General features: G+C 48.6%; 1 protein-coding gene across 2 annotated transcripts in view; it reads left to right on the forward strand.

Moving 5' to 3' along the window:
• The window catches only part of GRIK4 (glutamate ionotropic receptor kainate type subunit 4), a 441993-nt gene that overhangs the window by 281515 nt on the left and 143453 nt on the right, over nucleotides 1-17025 (forward strand). For both annotated transcript variants that reach the window (XM_037841751.1, XM_037841749.1), the window contains exons 6-7: nucleotides 7527-7705; nucleotides 11922-11975. In XM_037841751.1, the coding sequence (XP_037697679.1) occupies nucleotides 7527-7705; nucleotides 11922-11975 (233 nt within the window). The remainder of the gene's footprint in view (nucleotides 1-7526; nucleotides 7706-11921; nucleotides 11976-17025) is intronic.

A 17025-nucleotide genomic window follows, 5' to 3' on the forward strand; every position in this document is an offset into this window, starting at 1 on the left:
ATTTAAAGGGCAGTGCTCTCTCTGGAGCCGAGCACCCCTTCCTCCCTCAAGCAGGAGTCTGGGATGGCTGAGCAGGAAGACAAGGTGCTGGAGGGGCTGAGGCTGCCCAGGCCAGGAGAAGGTGGAGTCCGCAGCCCAGGCGGGACGCCTCAGCCCCCTGCAATGCTGCCTCTGCCTGGAAAACTCACCCTTCTGTGCTGTCGAGGGCCTCCAGCCCCCACCCATCCTGGCCAGGGGAAGGAAGGTGGGGCAAAGCAGGAGAGCTTCGAGGGCAAAGAGGATTAAAAATCTAATCAAAGAATGAGGAAATGAGGGTCTGCGATGAAATGCAGCTCAGAGCTCAGGAAGAGACACACTTCCGCCTTCCTTATTAATGCAGGGCTGAGAGACATGGCCAGTTGACTTAGGAACAGGCTTCTCATTCTATTTTGCAGTCATCAAAATTAGGCACAACTGAGATCATTCCATGGGGAACCATGCCACTTATTCTCCTTCTTCCCCAAAGTAGGTTTTTAATAAGCAGGTTTTGGATTAAATAGAGCTGTATTGCAGATTAAATTATTTTCCTTTAATAGGAAAAAAAAATCAGAACCTCTGCAAGTACCTAGTGGTAATGAGGCTGGGGGAGGAGATGTAGTGAGGGCCCTCAAGTGGCTGTCCTGGTCACCCCCTTACAGAGCCCGGGAGAGGTGGCTGTTTGGAGGCTTCTGAGGGGAATTGGGGCTCCCCACTTTGGCCACCAGATCGGTTTGATCAGATCTCCCAGCGCTGCCACAGAGCTACCTGCTGATGCCCACAGGTTTGGCCCAGAGCCTTTGATTCCTTGTGGCTATGAGTGTAGTGTGCTCTGTGCTTCCCTGGTATTTGTGCACCTGGCTCAAATAATTTCTTTTTTTTTATGCTGGCCATGATGTTTTAATGTCCTTTCCGTGGCTACATGTCCTGTGTCCCTACACCTTGGGCCACTTACCACCCACGTGACCTCGGGGAAGAAACGCAACCTCTCTCTGGCCTTGGTTGTCTCATCTCTAAAATGGATTGATACTTTCTTCCCAGGATGGCTGAGTGGATTTAACAGGATGAGACACCCCACGTCCACACCTAGGAGGTGCTCGGCACACACGAGTTTCCCTGCCTTCCTTCCTTCCTCGGATCCCTTGTGAATGAGGCCAGGCCAGGACCTGGAGCTGAGTGAGGCAGGGTTCGGCCCTGCTGTGATACCATCCCTGTGTTCGCTATACCCAGCCCAGGTTGTTGGAGCAGAGCAGACTTTGCTCTCTAGGCCGTTCCTGCAACTGGGGAGGAAGTGCTGCGGGAGAGAGAGGCAGGGCAGTGCAGTAAAAAGAGAACTTGTCTTTGGAGCCCAACCGGGCTGCTCCACTGCTCTGAGCTGTGTGATGTCAAGCAGGTCACTCTACCTCTCTGAGCCTTAGTTTCCTCCATTGTAAAATGGGGCTAATAATTGGGTGGAAAGTATCTGGGCCCAGAATGTCATCCCATTTAATGACTGTTATGTCACCTTGCCACACTGGGGCGTGGCAGTGGGCCTGGCAGTGGGGGTTGGGAGTGGTACCCAGGGTCCTGTGTGAGAATAATTGCCTCAGTAGTGGACCTTCCCCTTGCCACTCCCAGGAGGTGCTATGGGAGGCTTTCATTCATAATGAAGCAAAATTAAACATTCACTGAGCACTTACTGTGTGCTGGACACCATGCTTAGGGTTTTACATGATCTCATTTAAAGTTGATTATCTTGTTTAAACCTCATGATGGCCATGTAAAATGGGCTTTATTGATATTCTCGTTATGTGCCTGAAGAAAAGAGAGATTAAGTCCATTTACAAGCTCACACAGTTCTTGTTACCTCCCCCCATCCCCTACCCCCCGGCTTCTCCTAACACTGCGGTGGAGACAGAAGCAGGGGCCCAGCCTTTCTCCTTTACCGGACAACTGAGAGCTTCCCATGCAAGCTCGAGTGGTGAATCAGAGGCTGGAACCTGGAATCAGAAAGCCTAGGTTTGGATGCTGGCCCGCCCCCGTTCCTCTAGCTTTATGCTCTCAGATGAGTCACTGAATCTCTCCTGCCTCAGTTATTGTATCTGTTATCCCAAAATAACAGTAATAATACCTACCTCCCAGGGCAATCGTGAGGGTTAAACCAACTGTGTATGTGACGGAGCTCAGGAAAGGCTGAAGGTTGTTCCCAGGGCACCACTAGCTGAGACCCAAGCTCGCAACACACACCCTGTAACAAGGAGGCAATGGGAGCCGAGGCCAGTTTCTTCCCGTGCCCGTTCTTGCCATCACAGAAGGTGGCAGCCTTGCTGATCAAGCCAGGTGGGAAGGCAGGCCCTCCCCTGAGCTAGAAGCCTTGCACCCCAATCCCCTCTCCTCATTCTGTCCCTGGGGTCCTGCCCTCCCTGCCTCCTCCTGGGGTGAAGCCCAGGTGTGAGAGGGGACAAGCCTCGGGCTCCCTGTTCCACCCCTTCCCTGCCCAACGATGCCCTGGGCCCTCATCCTCTCTGTCTGGTCTGAATCCGCTCCATAGAGGAGGTTTGGGCATCACAGCGGAGTCGTGCATGCTTGGCTCCGGGAAGGGAGATTAAGAGTGAAGAGGTGTAGGGCATTCTGCACGATGAAGAGCCCATATCACCTCACTGAATCCTCACTACCATCCATGTCAGCTGCCTCCCATGAGATTTTAACATGCCCCCGTATGAGCATTTTCTAGGGCTGAAGCCTTTAGCCAAGCAATCAGCTGGTAGAGAGGAAGGCAGGTTGTAATGGATGTTTTATTTTCTTTTTCGGCACAAGGGCCCTCGGTGTCTCCTGCAGACCCATCTCTTAGGTATTTATGTCCTGGCCTGCGGCTGTGTTCATCCCTGGCTATGCCTTTCCCAGCCTCTCAAGCACCACCTGCCCCACACTCCCAGCCCCATGCCTTCCAGTTCCAGAAGCTGGCCTCCTCCTCCTTCCCAGGACAGCTGGCCTGCTGAGTCTCACATCGATCCATCCGTCCATCCCGCAGCATCCTGAGTGAGACTAATAGGTTCCCCAGGTCCCTCTCACTTAGACTTGGCAGGCAGACCTGCTGCTGGGCCAAGGGTCCTGCAGGAGAAGGAGGGCTGGGGTGAAGGTGGAGGAAGGCGCAGGGAGGAGAGCAGCTTTTTTAACCTCTCTGGGGGCAACTGCCTTCGGTGAGTTTCCTAGTTCAGGGAGAGAAAAGGAGAATGACAATTGGAAAATGCCAGGGTTTAATGTAACTAAAGCACATTCTCAGTTCTGCAGTTTCCTTCCACTTCCTAGTATTAAAAAAAATACCCTCTTTCTGATTCATAGACTTAGAGAATCTCTGGGATAGAAAGAGATCAAAATTCTAGGTCAACTTTCCATCTGCTGGTTTAATTCCCTCTACAACAATTCAAGAGAGACTTCACTATTTCCTTGACTGCACCCAGGGACGGGGAACTCACTTCTTCATATTCAGCATTCTACATCTTTAGACAGCTCCAGCAGAAGGTTCTCCCTTATGCTGAGCTGAAATCTATCTATCTGTAACTTCAATCCATTCATTGTTCCTAGATTTAGTCCTTGAGGCTGCCAAAAGCGAGTCTGCCTTGTGCCAGCCCTCCCCACTCTAGAAGACAGCTGTCATGGCCCCAGAAGCTCCTCTTCTCCAGGCCAGGCCGCCATTCCTTCAGCTGCTCCTCGGGCTACATGGTTTCAGTTTCCCTGGTCTGGCACTGTGGCTGCCCCGGCCCGTTAGGATGCAGACCCCTTCCTTCCTCCACAGTCTCTCGTTCAGGCCCATCCAGCAAACACTGAGATCCATGCCACACACGGGGATGGGCGGGGAAGCCTGAAAGGGGACCCCTGAGCTCCAGAAGTCCACGTACCAGTTGGTAAAAATACCTAACACTGTTAAGTAATTGATGTATATGTTACATATGTACATAATTAGTGTATGTGTGCATCATGTGTGTTACATATACACACACACACATATTCTTAGACGCTATCAAATATTTTTTATTGCTTATAATCAAGGGTTATATTTTGTGAGTTGGATAATATATCCTGCAAGACTTGGGAGAGGTGAAATGGGGAGAAGGCTGGAGAATGGAGAGAAGGTTCAGGGGAGGAGATGTGTTGAAGGACAGTTAGGATGTACACGGGTGGGGAGTGAATGGGAAAGCAGATTTGTTGAGCACCTTCTAGGTGACAGACACTCGTCTGCTTTCCTGACCTCCTCCCAATCACCTTGTATGGTAGTTCTTGTCCATCTTTTACAGATGAGGACACCGAGGCGAGGTTCGGGTGGGTTGCAGGAGTGGCCCACACTAATCTAGCTGGTGTTCACGCCCAGGTGTGGTGCTCTTCTGGCTGTGCCAGGTGCTGTCAGGTGGGGAAAGGACCAATTAGGTGAGAAGTGATTGGGGGGGGGGGGCATGCAAGCCTCCCCAGGACTTGCTGCCCTTTGACCTCCCCTGTCCCTGCCAGGCCTCTTGACATGCCCAAAAAGTCTGTTGAATGAGGTGGGAGGTTGCAACTGCTTTCTTGTTTAAAGGGCAGCTGAGCACGCCAAGGGGTTACAGGGTGGGGGATTCTGTGGGTTGAGTGGAGCAGGGTCCCTGGGTTGTCTGTCTGATGTCTGGGATTTTTTTCCTCTGGGAGCTCAGGCATCTGCCAGTGTGAAAAGGCTAATGGGTCCCCAGGCTGCCTTTGCCAGGCATCACCTTACTGCACCTAATCCAGCTGTTATCCCCCAAGCATCCCTGTCTTATCTTACTGAATCTCATTGCCTGTCTGAAGAATCCCAAGGGATTTGGCCTCTTTTCCAGCCAGGCGCCACCATCTTACTCTGCCCCCCTTTCAGGACCCATGGGCTTTGCCTCTGCCACCGCTCCTTCATTCACCACTTCCAGCCCCAGTAGATTGAGTTTCTTTGTCCACAGATCTTTTCTTGAGCCCAGGAGACAGCTGAGACTGCTGTAGCTTCATCTCTGCAGCCTCCCCCACCTCCTTGTTATGGCATCTTTTGGGGGGGTGGGGTGGTGAAGGGGGGAGGCTAGGAGCTTGAATCTCTGTCCAGGCAGGCTTTTGTTTTTCACGTCATCTCTGAGGAAGATGCAGTGAATATTCTCTCCATTTTACTATAGGGCAAAGCAAGGTGCCCCATAGAAAATCAGATTAAGATATGCCACCCAACAAAACAGTGCTGTGACATGAACTTCGTTTTCAGCTTAGCTGTGAGTCACTGGACTATAAGCTCCTGGAGGGCAGGGAGGGGCTGTATCTGATCTATCTTCTCTTCCTAGTGTTCTGTTAGCTCCATGCCTGGCCCTTGGGACCCCCACAGACTTGTCCTTGCCTCCGTCTTCCTTCTGCCTGGGAGAAGGCTGCCTCACCAAGCCAGGCCCACCCTTTGAGCTCCTGAGATGATAAGTAATTACAAGAAAAGTCATATTTACACAGTGCACCCCAGTTCCAACAGGCTTCCCATATAATCTCATTGAGTTCTCGCCTTGTTATACCCATTTTACAGATGAAGAATGGAGCCTTGAAGAGGTCAGATGACTTCTCAAGGTCAAAGAGCCAGATTTTCTGGTGCAGGGTTACAGGAAATGCCTGGCACCAATGTGGAGGCCAGTGGTGAGGGGCAGTGAGGGTCCCAACACTCCCCCTCCCCATATCTGTGGGCCTTTACAAGTCTCCACCCAGCCTGTTTGGAAGGGAAGAAAAGCCACCCAATGTGGCTTACACAGCTGGGCTGTTTCTGAAGCCTCTTCATCAATAACAGGCCCTCCCAGGGCTTCTCCCCTCCCATCCATGGCCTTCCAGCATCCCAGGAAGCCTTCTCAGGGCCAGGGGACAGGGAAGGACCCTTCCCAGAGTTCCCATCTCAATCATCTGGGCCCTTGGGCTCCAGCCCTGCTGCCTGTCTTGACCTTCATGTTAAGAACACCACCACCAGGTGTAGGCTGTTCTCCCCTAATGGCCCTGGGTGTCCTGGGCTTCCTGGTGGGGCTGAGCCTGCTGCCTCCTGGTATGTTTTGCCCTAAAAGGCATATCCCTGATCCCATGGAAGAGAGTTGGCTGGAGATAAGAAAATAGAATTCTCGTCCCAGCTGTGTCCCTGTGTCCCTGTGAGACACGGCCCGTTTTGTCCCCACAAAACAAGAGAGTTGGATGAGATGCTCTTCAATGTCCCTTCTGGATATTTATCACCTTTAAATTCTCAAGGGTCACGAGGGTGAATAACCTGTGCACAGAGGAGTCTTTAGGGGTTGGATTCAAAATACCCTGAACTTAATTCCAGTTATCCCTTTAGCCAATCCAGAAACCAGCGGTGTAGGGTCAGTTAGAAAACCAACCCTTCCCTCATCCTCTCCATGCCTCAAGTTCCCCACTGTACCAAGGGTACAGTAATTCCTTATAGGATTGTGGTGTGGTGAGGAGTTAAAGGAGATATGCCATGTAGAATTTTCAGTATTCTACCTGGAGCACAATTAGTATTCAGTAAATGTCACCACGGTCATTGTGTTGGGGAGCAAATGCTTACAGGTCTCTATCCATTGGAATTGAGAGCCCTGCTTTCCCAGGAGATACACACTCCCACCCAACACTCACTCCCTTCTTCTGGCATGCCTTTTCTCTGAATTAGACCCTTTTATCTCTGTGACATCATTCTGAAACCCCTCCTTCCACTGCCATCCCAGGCAGCACCTAGCTGGGCAGGTGGAGTGGTTACGAAAGCTTAGCTCACAATCACATTCTTCCATTTCATTCTGGCCTCCGGATTATTGCCTGCTGGAGTGCAGTTCAAAGCCTGTTCTTTTATACTCATCATAATCTCTTGTCTAAATGCAGCTGCCATGCTTTTAGGAATTCAAAGGGTTTTTGCTAGACCCGTGTTCCAGGCTTTGTGATCTTGAGGTGCGCGGCTCCCCCACCTCCAGAATGAAAACAAAGGCTTTACAGAGCTTGTAGTAACTTCAGCGAGAGGTCATTCTGTGTAAAGTTCAGGGCTAAGCGCCTCAGAACTCACCTCCTTTAGTCTTTGCAACAGCCCTACCAGCCGGCTGCTGCTTTTATTCTCATTTCACAGATGAAGAAACTGAGTCCTAGAATCCTGGCCACATGCCAAAGGTCATGCGTGAGTAAGTGACCATGCTGCCTGGGAAAAGAGATCAGGCCTGATTGTGTCTGGCACCCAGGTCTTGGCCTCTGAGCAAAGCTGCCTCTATGGATGGAAGGAGGAGTGGAGATTCTCTCGCACAACCCAAGGAAGCCATGTTCTCTCCTTTAGAACAGCATTCCAGCCGAAGCAGGGGCAGGCGATGGGAGCGCAGGAGAATTCTTATTTCAGATGGGATCATTAACACCCAAAGAGGTTAAGACACTTGTTTAGGTTTTGAGGCAGCTCCTGAGCACCTGCAGCCCAAGGCTTCGCTTATTCCATTCTGCCCACCTGTCTCCTGAGCCAGCACTGCCAATCCTCAGGGGCTCCATCCTCTCTCCCCCTCCAGGCCTTTTAAACCTAGAGAAGCTGCTCCGGCAATTCCTTATCTCCAAGGACACCCTCTCTGTCCGGATGCTGGATGACACCCGAGACCCCACCCCACTTCTCAAGGAGATCCGGGACGACAAGACGGCCACCATCATCATCCATGCCAACGCCTCCATGTCCCACACCATCCTCCTGAAGGTGGGAGTCGGGGTGGGCGGGTGCCGGAGGAGCTGAGCATCCTTCTCTAACAGACCCCCCACCCCCATCAGCTCCCCTTCCCCGTGGCCTGTGTGGCCTCCTGAACCCACCCCTGGAGCCTGGGCTGGGCCTGAACTCTCTGACCTCCCTCCCGCTGTGCTTCGGTTTCGATGTGCGGTTCCTGAGAGCTGAGAGGAGAAAGCAGGCTGATGGGGATGGTGGTAAAAATATTTAACCCTTGGTACAGCACAGCACCAACCGAGACATCAGCCAACCTAGACCCTGCCCAGGCTCTGTGGGGAGGTCCGTGGGTCCCTGGGAGGGGCTGGGGGTCCGGGGGGGCTCTTAGGGGATGGGGGCTTGAGGCAGAGGCTGTTTGCCAAGCGATATAGAAGTATTTCTTTATTTTGATAACTGGGATGGTTGCACCAGCATGTTTTGCTGAATATCAGTCCTATATATAATCCTTACAGGGCATACAACAGTTTAGGAAGTGCTTTCCTGTAATTTCCCAATGTAATCCTCTCAATGACTACGTGAGGTAGGTGTAATATCTTCACTTTACAGATGAAGAAACTGAGACTCTATGAGATTTAAAAAAACACAAAAATTGCCCAGGGTTTAGCCCTGTACGTATCAGATATGAGCCTGACCCAGACTTCCTGACAGAAAATCAGACAGACAGCTAGCCCCTGAATCTGAATATACCCATGTGCAAACTGGCACTCTGGGGGCCCTGGCTGGACAAACAGCTGGAACAGCTGGCCGCCGTGGAGTCACCCGGCACCTGTCCCCGGGCTGGGGGCTCAGCTGGGCTGGCACCCTCACATGGAGGGACTCTGCTTCCAGGCTCCCCCTCTTCTAAGGCCATTTTAATTGCACATTTAAACACACCCTGCCGCCTTCCACTGGGGGAGCAGGGCTCCTCGTTAACCTCTGCCAAGCTGCAAGGAGTCCGGCACACAGTTGGAAGATTCTCCCTTCCTCTCTCTCCCGCTCCCTGCCAACCTTCCCCCCACCCCCAGCAAGTTTTTGTCTCGGAGTTAATAACAGATTTGAATGAGTTCTCTCAGTACCAAGGGCTGGCCCCTCAGCCCGTTGCTATAGTGATTTTCCCAGCTCCGAAGCCACATCAGTCTGTGTGCATGCACTCAGTTCTCTCTAACACACGCACACACTCGAACACAGAATTTTCCTCTCATCTTCCTATTTCCATTTCTTCTCTCAAGTCTGGGGCTATGATGGATGAAGTCATCAAGGATGGGAAGCTCCTCTAAATTTCAGGGGACGAGAGATACAAGCTGAGGTGTCTTCTTCGGAGAAAGTGGGGCACCAGTGGCGAGAGCTTCTGCTTAGTAAACGATGTCCTCCCGGCTCCCTGTGGCATGGTTCCCCCAGGTGGGAGCCTCCAAGGGGCAGCCCCTTTCCCAGGAACATTCCCATGGCTCCCAACATATGAAGCTGGGTTCTAATGTTATTTTTTTAGTAATAAGACTTCAAGTTCATTGTTGAAATTTTGGAAAATACAGCAAAGCATGTAGAAGAAAAATAAAAATCCTTCATAATCCCATAGCCCAGAGATAACCACAATTAAGTTTTGATGTCCCTCTGCCTTTATAGATACACATTTATTATTTTTTTTTTTTTGCAAAATTATCATCACACTGCACATATTCTTCTGTCACTAGCTCTTTCCACTTAATTATATGCCATGCATTTTTCCCACGCTGTTAGATATTTTCCGGCAAATATCATTTTAATGGCTGCATCATATGCTGTCATTTGGATACACCACAATTTATTTAAGCATCCCTTTATTGCTGGAGAGGCAGGTGGTTTCCAACCTTTCGCTATAATAAATAACACTGCGCTGCACACCTTTCTACATAAATCTTTATGCACATTCATGAATATTTGCGTAGCACAAATTGCTAGAAGTGGAATTACTGACTTAAAGGGATGCAGGCTTTTAACGATTTTGATATGATTTGCCGGATCACCTTCCAGAAAGGCTGTAACAGTTTATACTCCCACCAGCAGCTTTAGGTCTGCCTGTCTTAAAGCAAGGAGTCTTGCCCATACTGGGTATTGTCATTAGAAACCTCTTTGTGGGGCTGTGCTTTTGAAGGAAACACAGCCTTGCCATGATCATTCGTAGCCAACGGTTCTGCTGGGTGGCCAGTGGCCAGTTTTCTTAGACCGCCTATAGGCCTCCATCCCTGAGATCTTGGAGCCAGTGACCAGTGAGCCTTAGGGAGAGTCTATTCTCTTTTCTCCAGTTTTAGCTTCTTAGTGGCCCCCAGTGTGCCGGCTCACCACCAGGCCAGGCCCGGAGCCAATCCTTGTGCCTCCCTGGAGCTCCATTGTCCGCCTGGCAAGGGGGTTCCCCAGGGCCTCCAGGGCTCTCAAGAAGGCTGGCCACACGTGGGAAGGCAGCATGAGCAGTCCCAGCCTGTGCACATGTGAACCTGGCCCCCGGAGCTTGGCAGCACTCTTGCTGTCTCTTGACTTCAGGAGGATTTGCAGCGTAATCCCCTACTTTATTGAGCGGCTGTTCCAGCAAGGAACTCCATGTTTACCCAGCATTCAGGTCTTAAAAATTGAGGATCTCTTGTCTTTTATCTTTAGGACAGCAGATTTCATAAAACGAGATTTAACTGTGTGATGTGCCCTCCCCCAGTCCCTCACCCTCAACCTGTTCCTGTAATCAGTGGGCTCCGTGGACTCGGGAGCCCTCTCCTGGGAGAGGAGCCTTCCCCGGCAGTGGTAGGAGGCAGTGACACCGTGAGCATGGGGGCTGGGGCAGGCACCATGCCACCCTAAACTCTTGGAAGTGGAGAAGGAAATGGGGCTTTGCTTGGAGGAAGAAGGTGTCGGATAGGAGCTTGAGTTCCAGCATGAAGCTCTGTGTGACCTGTCCCCAGTCACTAAGCCCTTTTGCGAGCTACTTTCCCCCGTGAGTGATGACAATAGAATCCCCAGCCTGTTCTGCAAAGGAGCCCATGAGGGTTCCTGCAGGGCTCACAGAGTTATTTGAGTCCCTTGGGAGATAAACACTGTGTAAGAGGAAAATGACATCATCCCTGGTCTTGTTTCTTCCCCCATGCACCTCCGTAGTCAGGCCAAAAATGGTTTCCCAGTGGCCTGGGGCTGCAGGCTTTATGAAAATTGAGCAGACTTTCAGGAGGGGTGAAGGTTCTGGGGAGAGCTAGGCTCCTTATTTACCTGATCTGCTTGTCACACTCAGAGACAGGCACACTGACAGGGGAGGTCGGTTAGAGGTATTATAATGGGTGCAAAGATCAGACAAAAGGGATGCTGTTCTCCAGTAGCAGTTCTGAGCTCAGAATGATGCCACACTGTTATTCTCTGATCACCATTGAGGCCTGTCACAAGCAAGTTGTTACTTACCGCTAATAAAGGACCAACGCTTGCAGATGATTCTCTTGTTTCTTGCATTACTGCAGATTCAGGAATACTCTTATGAGTCCCACTTGCATTCTGAGAGCCTTTCTTGAGTGGGCAGAAGAGAGATGGTGTTAATTTGGGACTTGCTTCCAGCCTGCAGACTCTCTCATCTGTATCACAGCCCCTGAGAGAGCCGTATCAGTAGACCCATCAGTATCCCCGTAGACATAAAGAGGTAGTAGGGTTTGGCTTAGAACACTGAAATTAGTCTGCCTGGTTTACATTTCATCATGACCATTTATGAGACGTGCTACACGTTAGCCTTTGTGTGTCGGTGTCCTCACTGTTTAATGGCTGGAGAATATAGTGCCTACCTCATTACCCATGTAGAATGCTTTCATAATGCCTGGCAGGTACAAATTAGTGGGTAAGGGTTAGCCATAGTTATTGATAGCAGTTGCAGTGATTATGAATTTCTATGGTCTGGTCTGTTTTATTTGCTTCATTCCCCTTAAAGACTTTTTGATTTCCAAACGATCTTATTATATCCATGGGAGTGTGTTATGCAGGAAAATGTCCGCTACTGTGAGTGTCACTGCAGGGGTGGAGAGTAGGGTTAGAGGCCAGTGTTTCTGTTCGCTCTCCTCCAAGCTCAAGAGCAATGGAAGAACCAATGAAGATGTTCTACTCTGCATGGTGCCCAAGGGTGGAGGGTCCCACAAATGGTGGGCACGTAGGGCATTCTCTGCTTAACCACTTCAAGTAGTTTTTTGTTTTTTTCTCTAATCTCCTTCTCTTCCCTCTGCAGGCAGCTGAACTGGGAATGGTGTCAGCCTATTACACATATATCTTCACTAATCTGGTAAGACATTCTTCACAGTTTGCTCTCCTTGGCATGGAGCGTGTCATTAATTGGGGTTGGTGGGTTGTGACGGAATGAAGCCCAGGAGATGGGGAGTGGGGGAGAGAGATGCATCGGAGCAGCAGCAGCCAGTGAGGCAGGCATCCTGGGAACATGGAGAGCCAAGGGCCCACTGGGATTCTCCTCCCAATACTTCTTAGCCTTGGGGGAATGCAGATTTGGGGATGGAGTCTAATGCCTTCATTCAGATGCTATGTAGCACTGATTCCTCTGTGGACCTGCCTTCTCCATAGTTCTTAACACTGACCTGCAGTCCAGTCTCTCTCTCCTTTACATCACCAGCCTTCCATGCTATGTCAGATGTAGGAAAGCTAGGCATAAAAAGCATGCATGCCTTATGGTATGATAGCTGGATGTACCTTTAGAGGCCATCTTAATCCAATCCCCTTATTTCTCAGATGAGAAAACTGAGGTCTGTAGAAATCATCATCAAGCCAGATTTGAGTCCTGGCTTTTCCACATTACAACTGTATGACCCTCGACAAATCACTGAGCCTTGGTTTCCTTATCTGTAAAATGGAGATAAGAATAGCTATTTCAAGGAGTTGCTGTAATTTTGAAATGATGTCATTTGATCTATGTGGAAGCATTTTGAAGTTATAAAGCATTAAGAAATGTGAGAGGTTATTGTGCGATACAGACACACTACTTGTCAACTAGAAAGGACCTCAGAAGACAGGTTTCTATTGTTTTTAATTTTTTTAAACTTATTTTGCGATAACTATAGATCCACAGGAGGTTGCAAAGATAATAGAAAGGTCCCACGTACCCTTTACCCAGTTTTCCCCAATGGTTACATTTTACATAAATATAGTTTGGTGTCGAAACCAGGCTATGGAAATACCCAATCTATCAAAAACTATCACATGAGTAGATCTGTGTAACTACCACTGTAATCAAGATGCAGAACCATGTCTCTGGAGAGCCCCCTTTTTAGTCTCTCCCACCTGCTTCCTCCCCACCACCCCTAAAACCTGGCAACCACTGATTGCTCTCCATTTCTGTTATTTTGTCATTTCATGAATATTATATAAATGGAATCATAAAGTTTGCAACCTTTTTAGATTAGCTTTCTTTACACTCAGCATAATCCCCTTGGGATCCATCCAAGTTTTTGCAAGTATCAGTAGCTTGTACCTTTTCTTTGCCTAGTAGACATAGTCCATGGTATGGCTGGAGCATTCTCCTATTGAGAGACATTTTGGTTGTTTCGCTCTTGGCTGTTACAGACAGAGCTGTTAGGAACAATCATTCAGTGAATAGGCTTATTTTATTTTATAAATGAATGAGATACCAAGATCACTGAACTAGGACACCATTCATCTAGGCATGCCTTTGAGCGCTACCTATAAAAAAGGCACACTGGGGTGGGTGTTAGGAATTACAGTGTGAATAAGAAACCAAGCCTGCCTTGGAAAAACCCAAAGAATGTATTATAGTCTAAAGTGGCAAGTTCCATATTAGACGTGTACACAAAATGTTCAAGGAAGGCTTCATAGCACAAGGAAGGAGCCACTTGCTCAGCCTGAGGCAGGCAAGAAAAACATTACTGAGGAGGGAGCCTTTAAAGCATGCCCTGAAAGGCAGAAGGGTTTTTTTTCCATACAAAGAAGGAAGAGAAGAGCATTCCAGGAAAAATAACAGCGTATCCACGGACTTGGAGATGGGAAAGAACATGGCACGCCCAGGAAGCAGTGAGTCTCTCTAAACTTATGGATGGCTTCAGGAATGTGCATGCAGCACATTTATCTATTTACATCCGGCCTTGAAAGACTAAAGGCAGGTGGCAATTAGTGTAAGAGCCTTAATAAGTTAGGGAGCAGGACTCAACCTCATAGATTTGGCTGTTCAATCTTAAAAAGAAAAAGGTTACCCAGAAGTTAAGACTTCTTGGTTCGGGCATGCAATAGGGTAACTTAGGAGACCGTGCGGTCAGCCTCTGTGGACTTAGGGACTGGATCTCCTGAATGCCGCACAAGATTTTGGTATCTCCTAAATTAGAGACCCGCTTGGACTCTGCCCTCCCTGTTCCTTTCCATCTTGAGGCTTCCTTTATGCTGCTGTGGAATTGTTAACCCTGAGCATGCTTTCATCCTTTGCCCTCAGAGTTGGAAGAGACCTTAGAGGAGAAATTCCTCAACAACAGGCTTGCTAGAGAGTCATTTATGACCATGTAATGGCCATCTGCCACCATAAAACTGCCTGCTCGATCACTGTGATATTTTAGGTCATATTTTTTTTTTGAAGACTAGAAGGGCACACAAATTACATGTGCCCTTAATGAACTTCCTCCAGGGGTGCAGCACCCAGATTCAGAAATAGAACTTCGCCAGCACTCCAGAAGTAATCCCCTCTCCACCCCCAGTGTCCCCTCTGGGTCACTACCCCCAAAATGCAAAACAGAAGGAACTCCTTTGCTTACTTATTTATTTTCCCTGCGTAACTCTGCTACTGTAAAAGGAGAGAAAAGGATTAGGCTATTCCCAGAGCAACGTGAAAGCATTTGCTTAAATTAAGGAGACATCTGGGGGAGCCTGGGCAGAAGAATAAAGAGATTAAAGTGCACTTGTGTTCCATTTTGTGAGCCTGGGAAATAGAGGGGAAGAGAGGGGAAGGGCAGGCTAGAGCTGCCTGTATCACACCTGCCTTCTGTTATGCAACCACATCAGTTGAGAAGGAAGGAACTGGGCAGCAAGGAGTCACCGGGTGACTTAGCAGATGGAAAGAAGCCGGCCGTTTGGAATATGAGTTCCTGTGACAATAACTAGAATGAGGTGGAGTTGCTCAGCTTGGAGACTTTTAAAAAGATGGCATCACCCACACTGCATCCCACCATCTCCCCCACCCCTGAAATAATAATTACGATTATGATGTTGTTATCTAGTGGAAAAAGCACTGGCCTGTGAAGTCAGCAGACCCAAGTTCAAGTCCCCACTCTGCCTTGTACTCTGGGTAACTCTGTGTGAGTTACATTGACTCTCTGAGCCCCACTTTTCTCAATTTAAAATGAGGATAATAAAACCTCACAAGGTTGCTGTGAGGATAACCAAAATTCTATAAGTAAAAATGCATTTTACATTGCAAAGTCATATATGTTTCTAAGGCATTGTAGTTTTTATATAGCACCTTGATACTTTCAGCTTTCAAAGAGCTTTTCTCCCTCTCTGGGTGGGCATGGAATGAGATGGATCTGGGAAAATGCTTCCGTGGGAGAGTTCTTTGAACCTGGAATTAACAGGACTCACGTTTTTGTGAGTTTGCAGAAAAAATTCTATAAGTAAAAATGCATTTTACATTGCAAAGTCATATATGTTTCTAAGGCATTGTAGTTTTTATATAGCACCTTGATACTTTCAGCTTTCAGAGAGCTTTTCTCCCTCCCTGGGTGGGCATGGAATGAGATGGATCTGGGAAAATGCTTCTGTGGGAGAGTTCTTTGAACCTGGAATTAACAGGACTCACGTTTTTGTGAGTTTGCAGAGAAGTAACTGTGTGACTGACACTGGTTGAATAACAGGCAAGAAAGCAGGAGCACAGCCATTGCAAAAATCAGATGGTGAGAGAATGTTCTGGAAGCTTCTCTTTAGCGCCTTGGCTTTCCAAGAGGGATGGATCTCTAGTAGGAATGAAGAGTGACTGAGTGACTGTTTTAAGTTCCACTCTTCCTGCCCAGTTGCAGGTGGAGGCTTGGGCCAGAGAGGGAGGGGCTTCAAACGGAGGGAAATAAGTTACCCTTTGCACCTCTTCAATCCCTTCCCCCTAAATACAGATGCCACTGGGCTTTAATTCATCTTTATTCCTTCTCATCATGTCCCATCTTTGAATTCTGCCACAGTGATGCAGCAGGTGTTCAGATCCGCTTTCTGAGAGGTAGCTTGGGGAGCTGGAAAGGCCGGGGCCTCAGCATTGTGTAGGACTGACTGAGCACTCTAGTGTGAGTCTACACTGGGTACTTAAGCTTTCTGAGCTTCAGTGACCTCATATGTAAGTGGACACTAATAACACTCATCTCACGAGATAATATACAGACAGCGACTGGCTCCCAAGAAAAGTTTCGTAAAGAGAAGGTGTTATTTTAAAAAGTCCTGTATGTGCTTCCTCTGGGCTAAAAGGAATGGGAGATACTTATTTTGCTGCACAGACTCTAATGGCCTGTGAAAATGACTCCTAAAATGCACTTTTATTTATTTCCAGAGAATAACTAGAACCAGGTAGTTCGGTTACTATACCTGACTGAGCCAACGGTTATCGGGTTTATTTGTGCCAGTAATTACTGAGTAATCACCAAGTTGCCATACCTCAGTCCCACCCAGACTTAAGAAGGCTGAGAGATTTAGGGCATCTGTCATAAATGAATTAGATCGACTGCTCTGGATTTGGTCAGTTGATTACCCATCACAAGAGTTGAGACAAAAATATCCATCACAAATCAAACTTCTAAACCATCAATTCATTTGCCCCTATAGAAACACGGTTTCTTTTCTGTCAGGGTCTGGCCCGCAGGGATTGTAACCCTACCAACCCTGAGCCTTGGGTGACAGAGGTGACAAATACAAGGATAGCGCCAAGGCTAGTCTTGCAGGATCACGCAGCTGTCACGGGCAGGTCCAGGGCAGTAGCTGGACGAGTCCAGAGAAGAAACAGGGTCCGTGGGTCCAGTGGAAGCCAGGCCTGAGTGAAAGGGGGGATGTACAGTAGAGCGTCAGCACTGACAGAGACACTTCAGCAAGAGGGGAAAGACCGGTGTTCTAGGGACAGACCCTCTCCAGAGCAGAGGAAGAGGACAGTGACAGGAAATTTATAGATGTTGAAGGCACACAGTGATAGAAACAGAGAATAGGTATCTAGGCCTTTCATTTCTGTATCTATTTCCAAAAGAGATTTGATGTCAGAGTTTGGACCTTTGATCTGTGAAACAGCTTCTTACCCCTGCATCTGATTATTATGGGTCAGGAATCACTCCTAGTAAAGCAAATCTCAGATCAGCAGG

This window comes from Choloepus didactylus, chromosome 6 (genome assembly GCF_015220235.1).
Source record: "Choloepus didactylus isolate mChoDid1 chromosome 6, mChoDid1.pri, whole genome shotgun sequence".
Taxonomy (NCBI): Eukaryota; Metazoa; Chordata; class Mammalia; order Pilosa; family Megalonychidae; genus Choloepus; species Choloepus didactylus.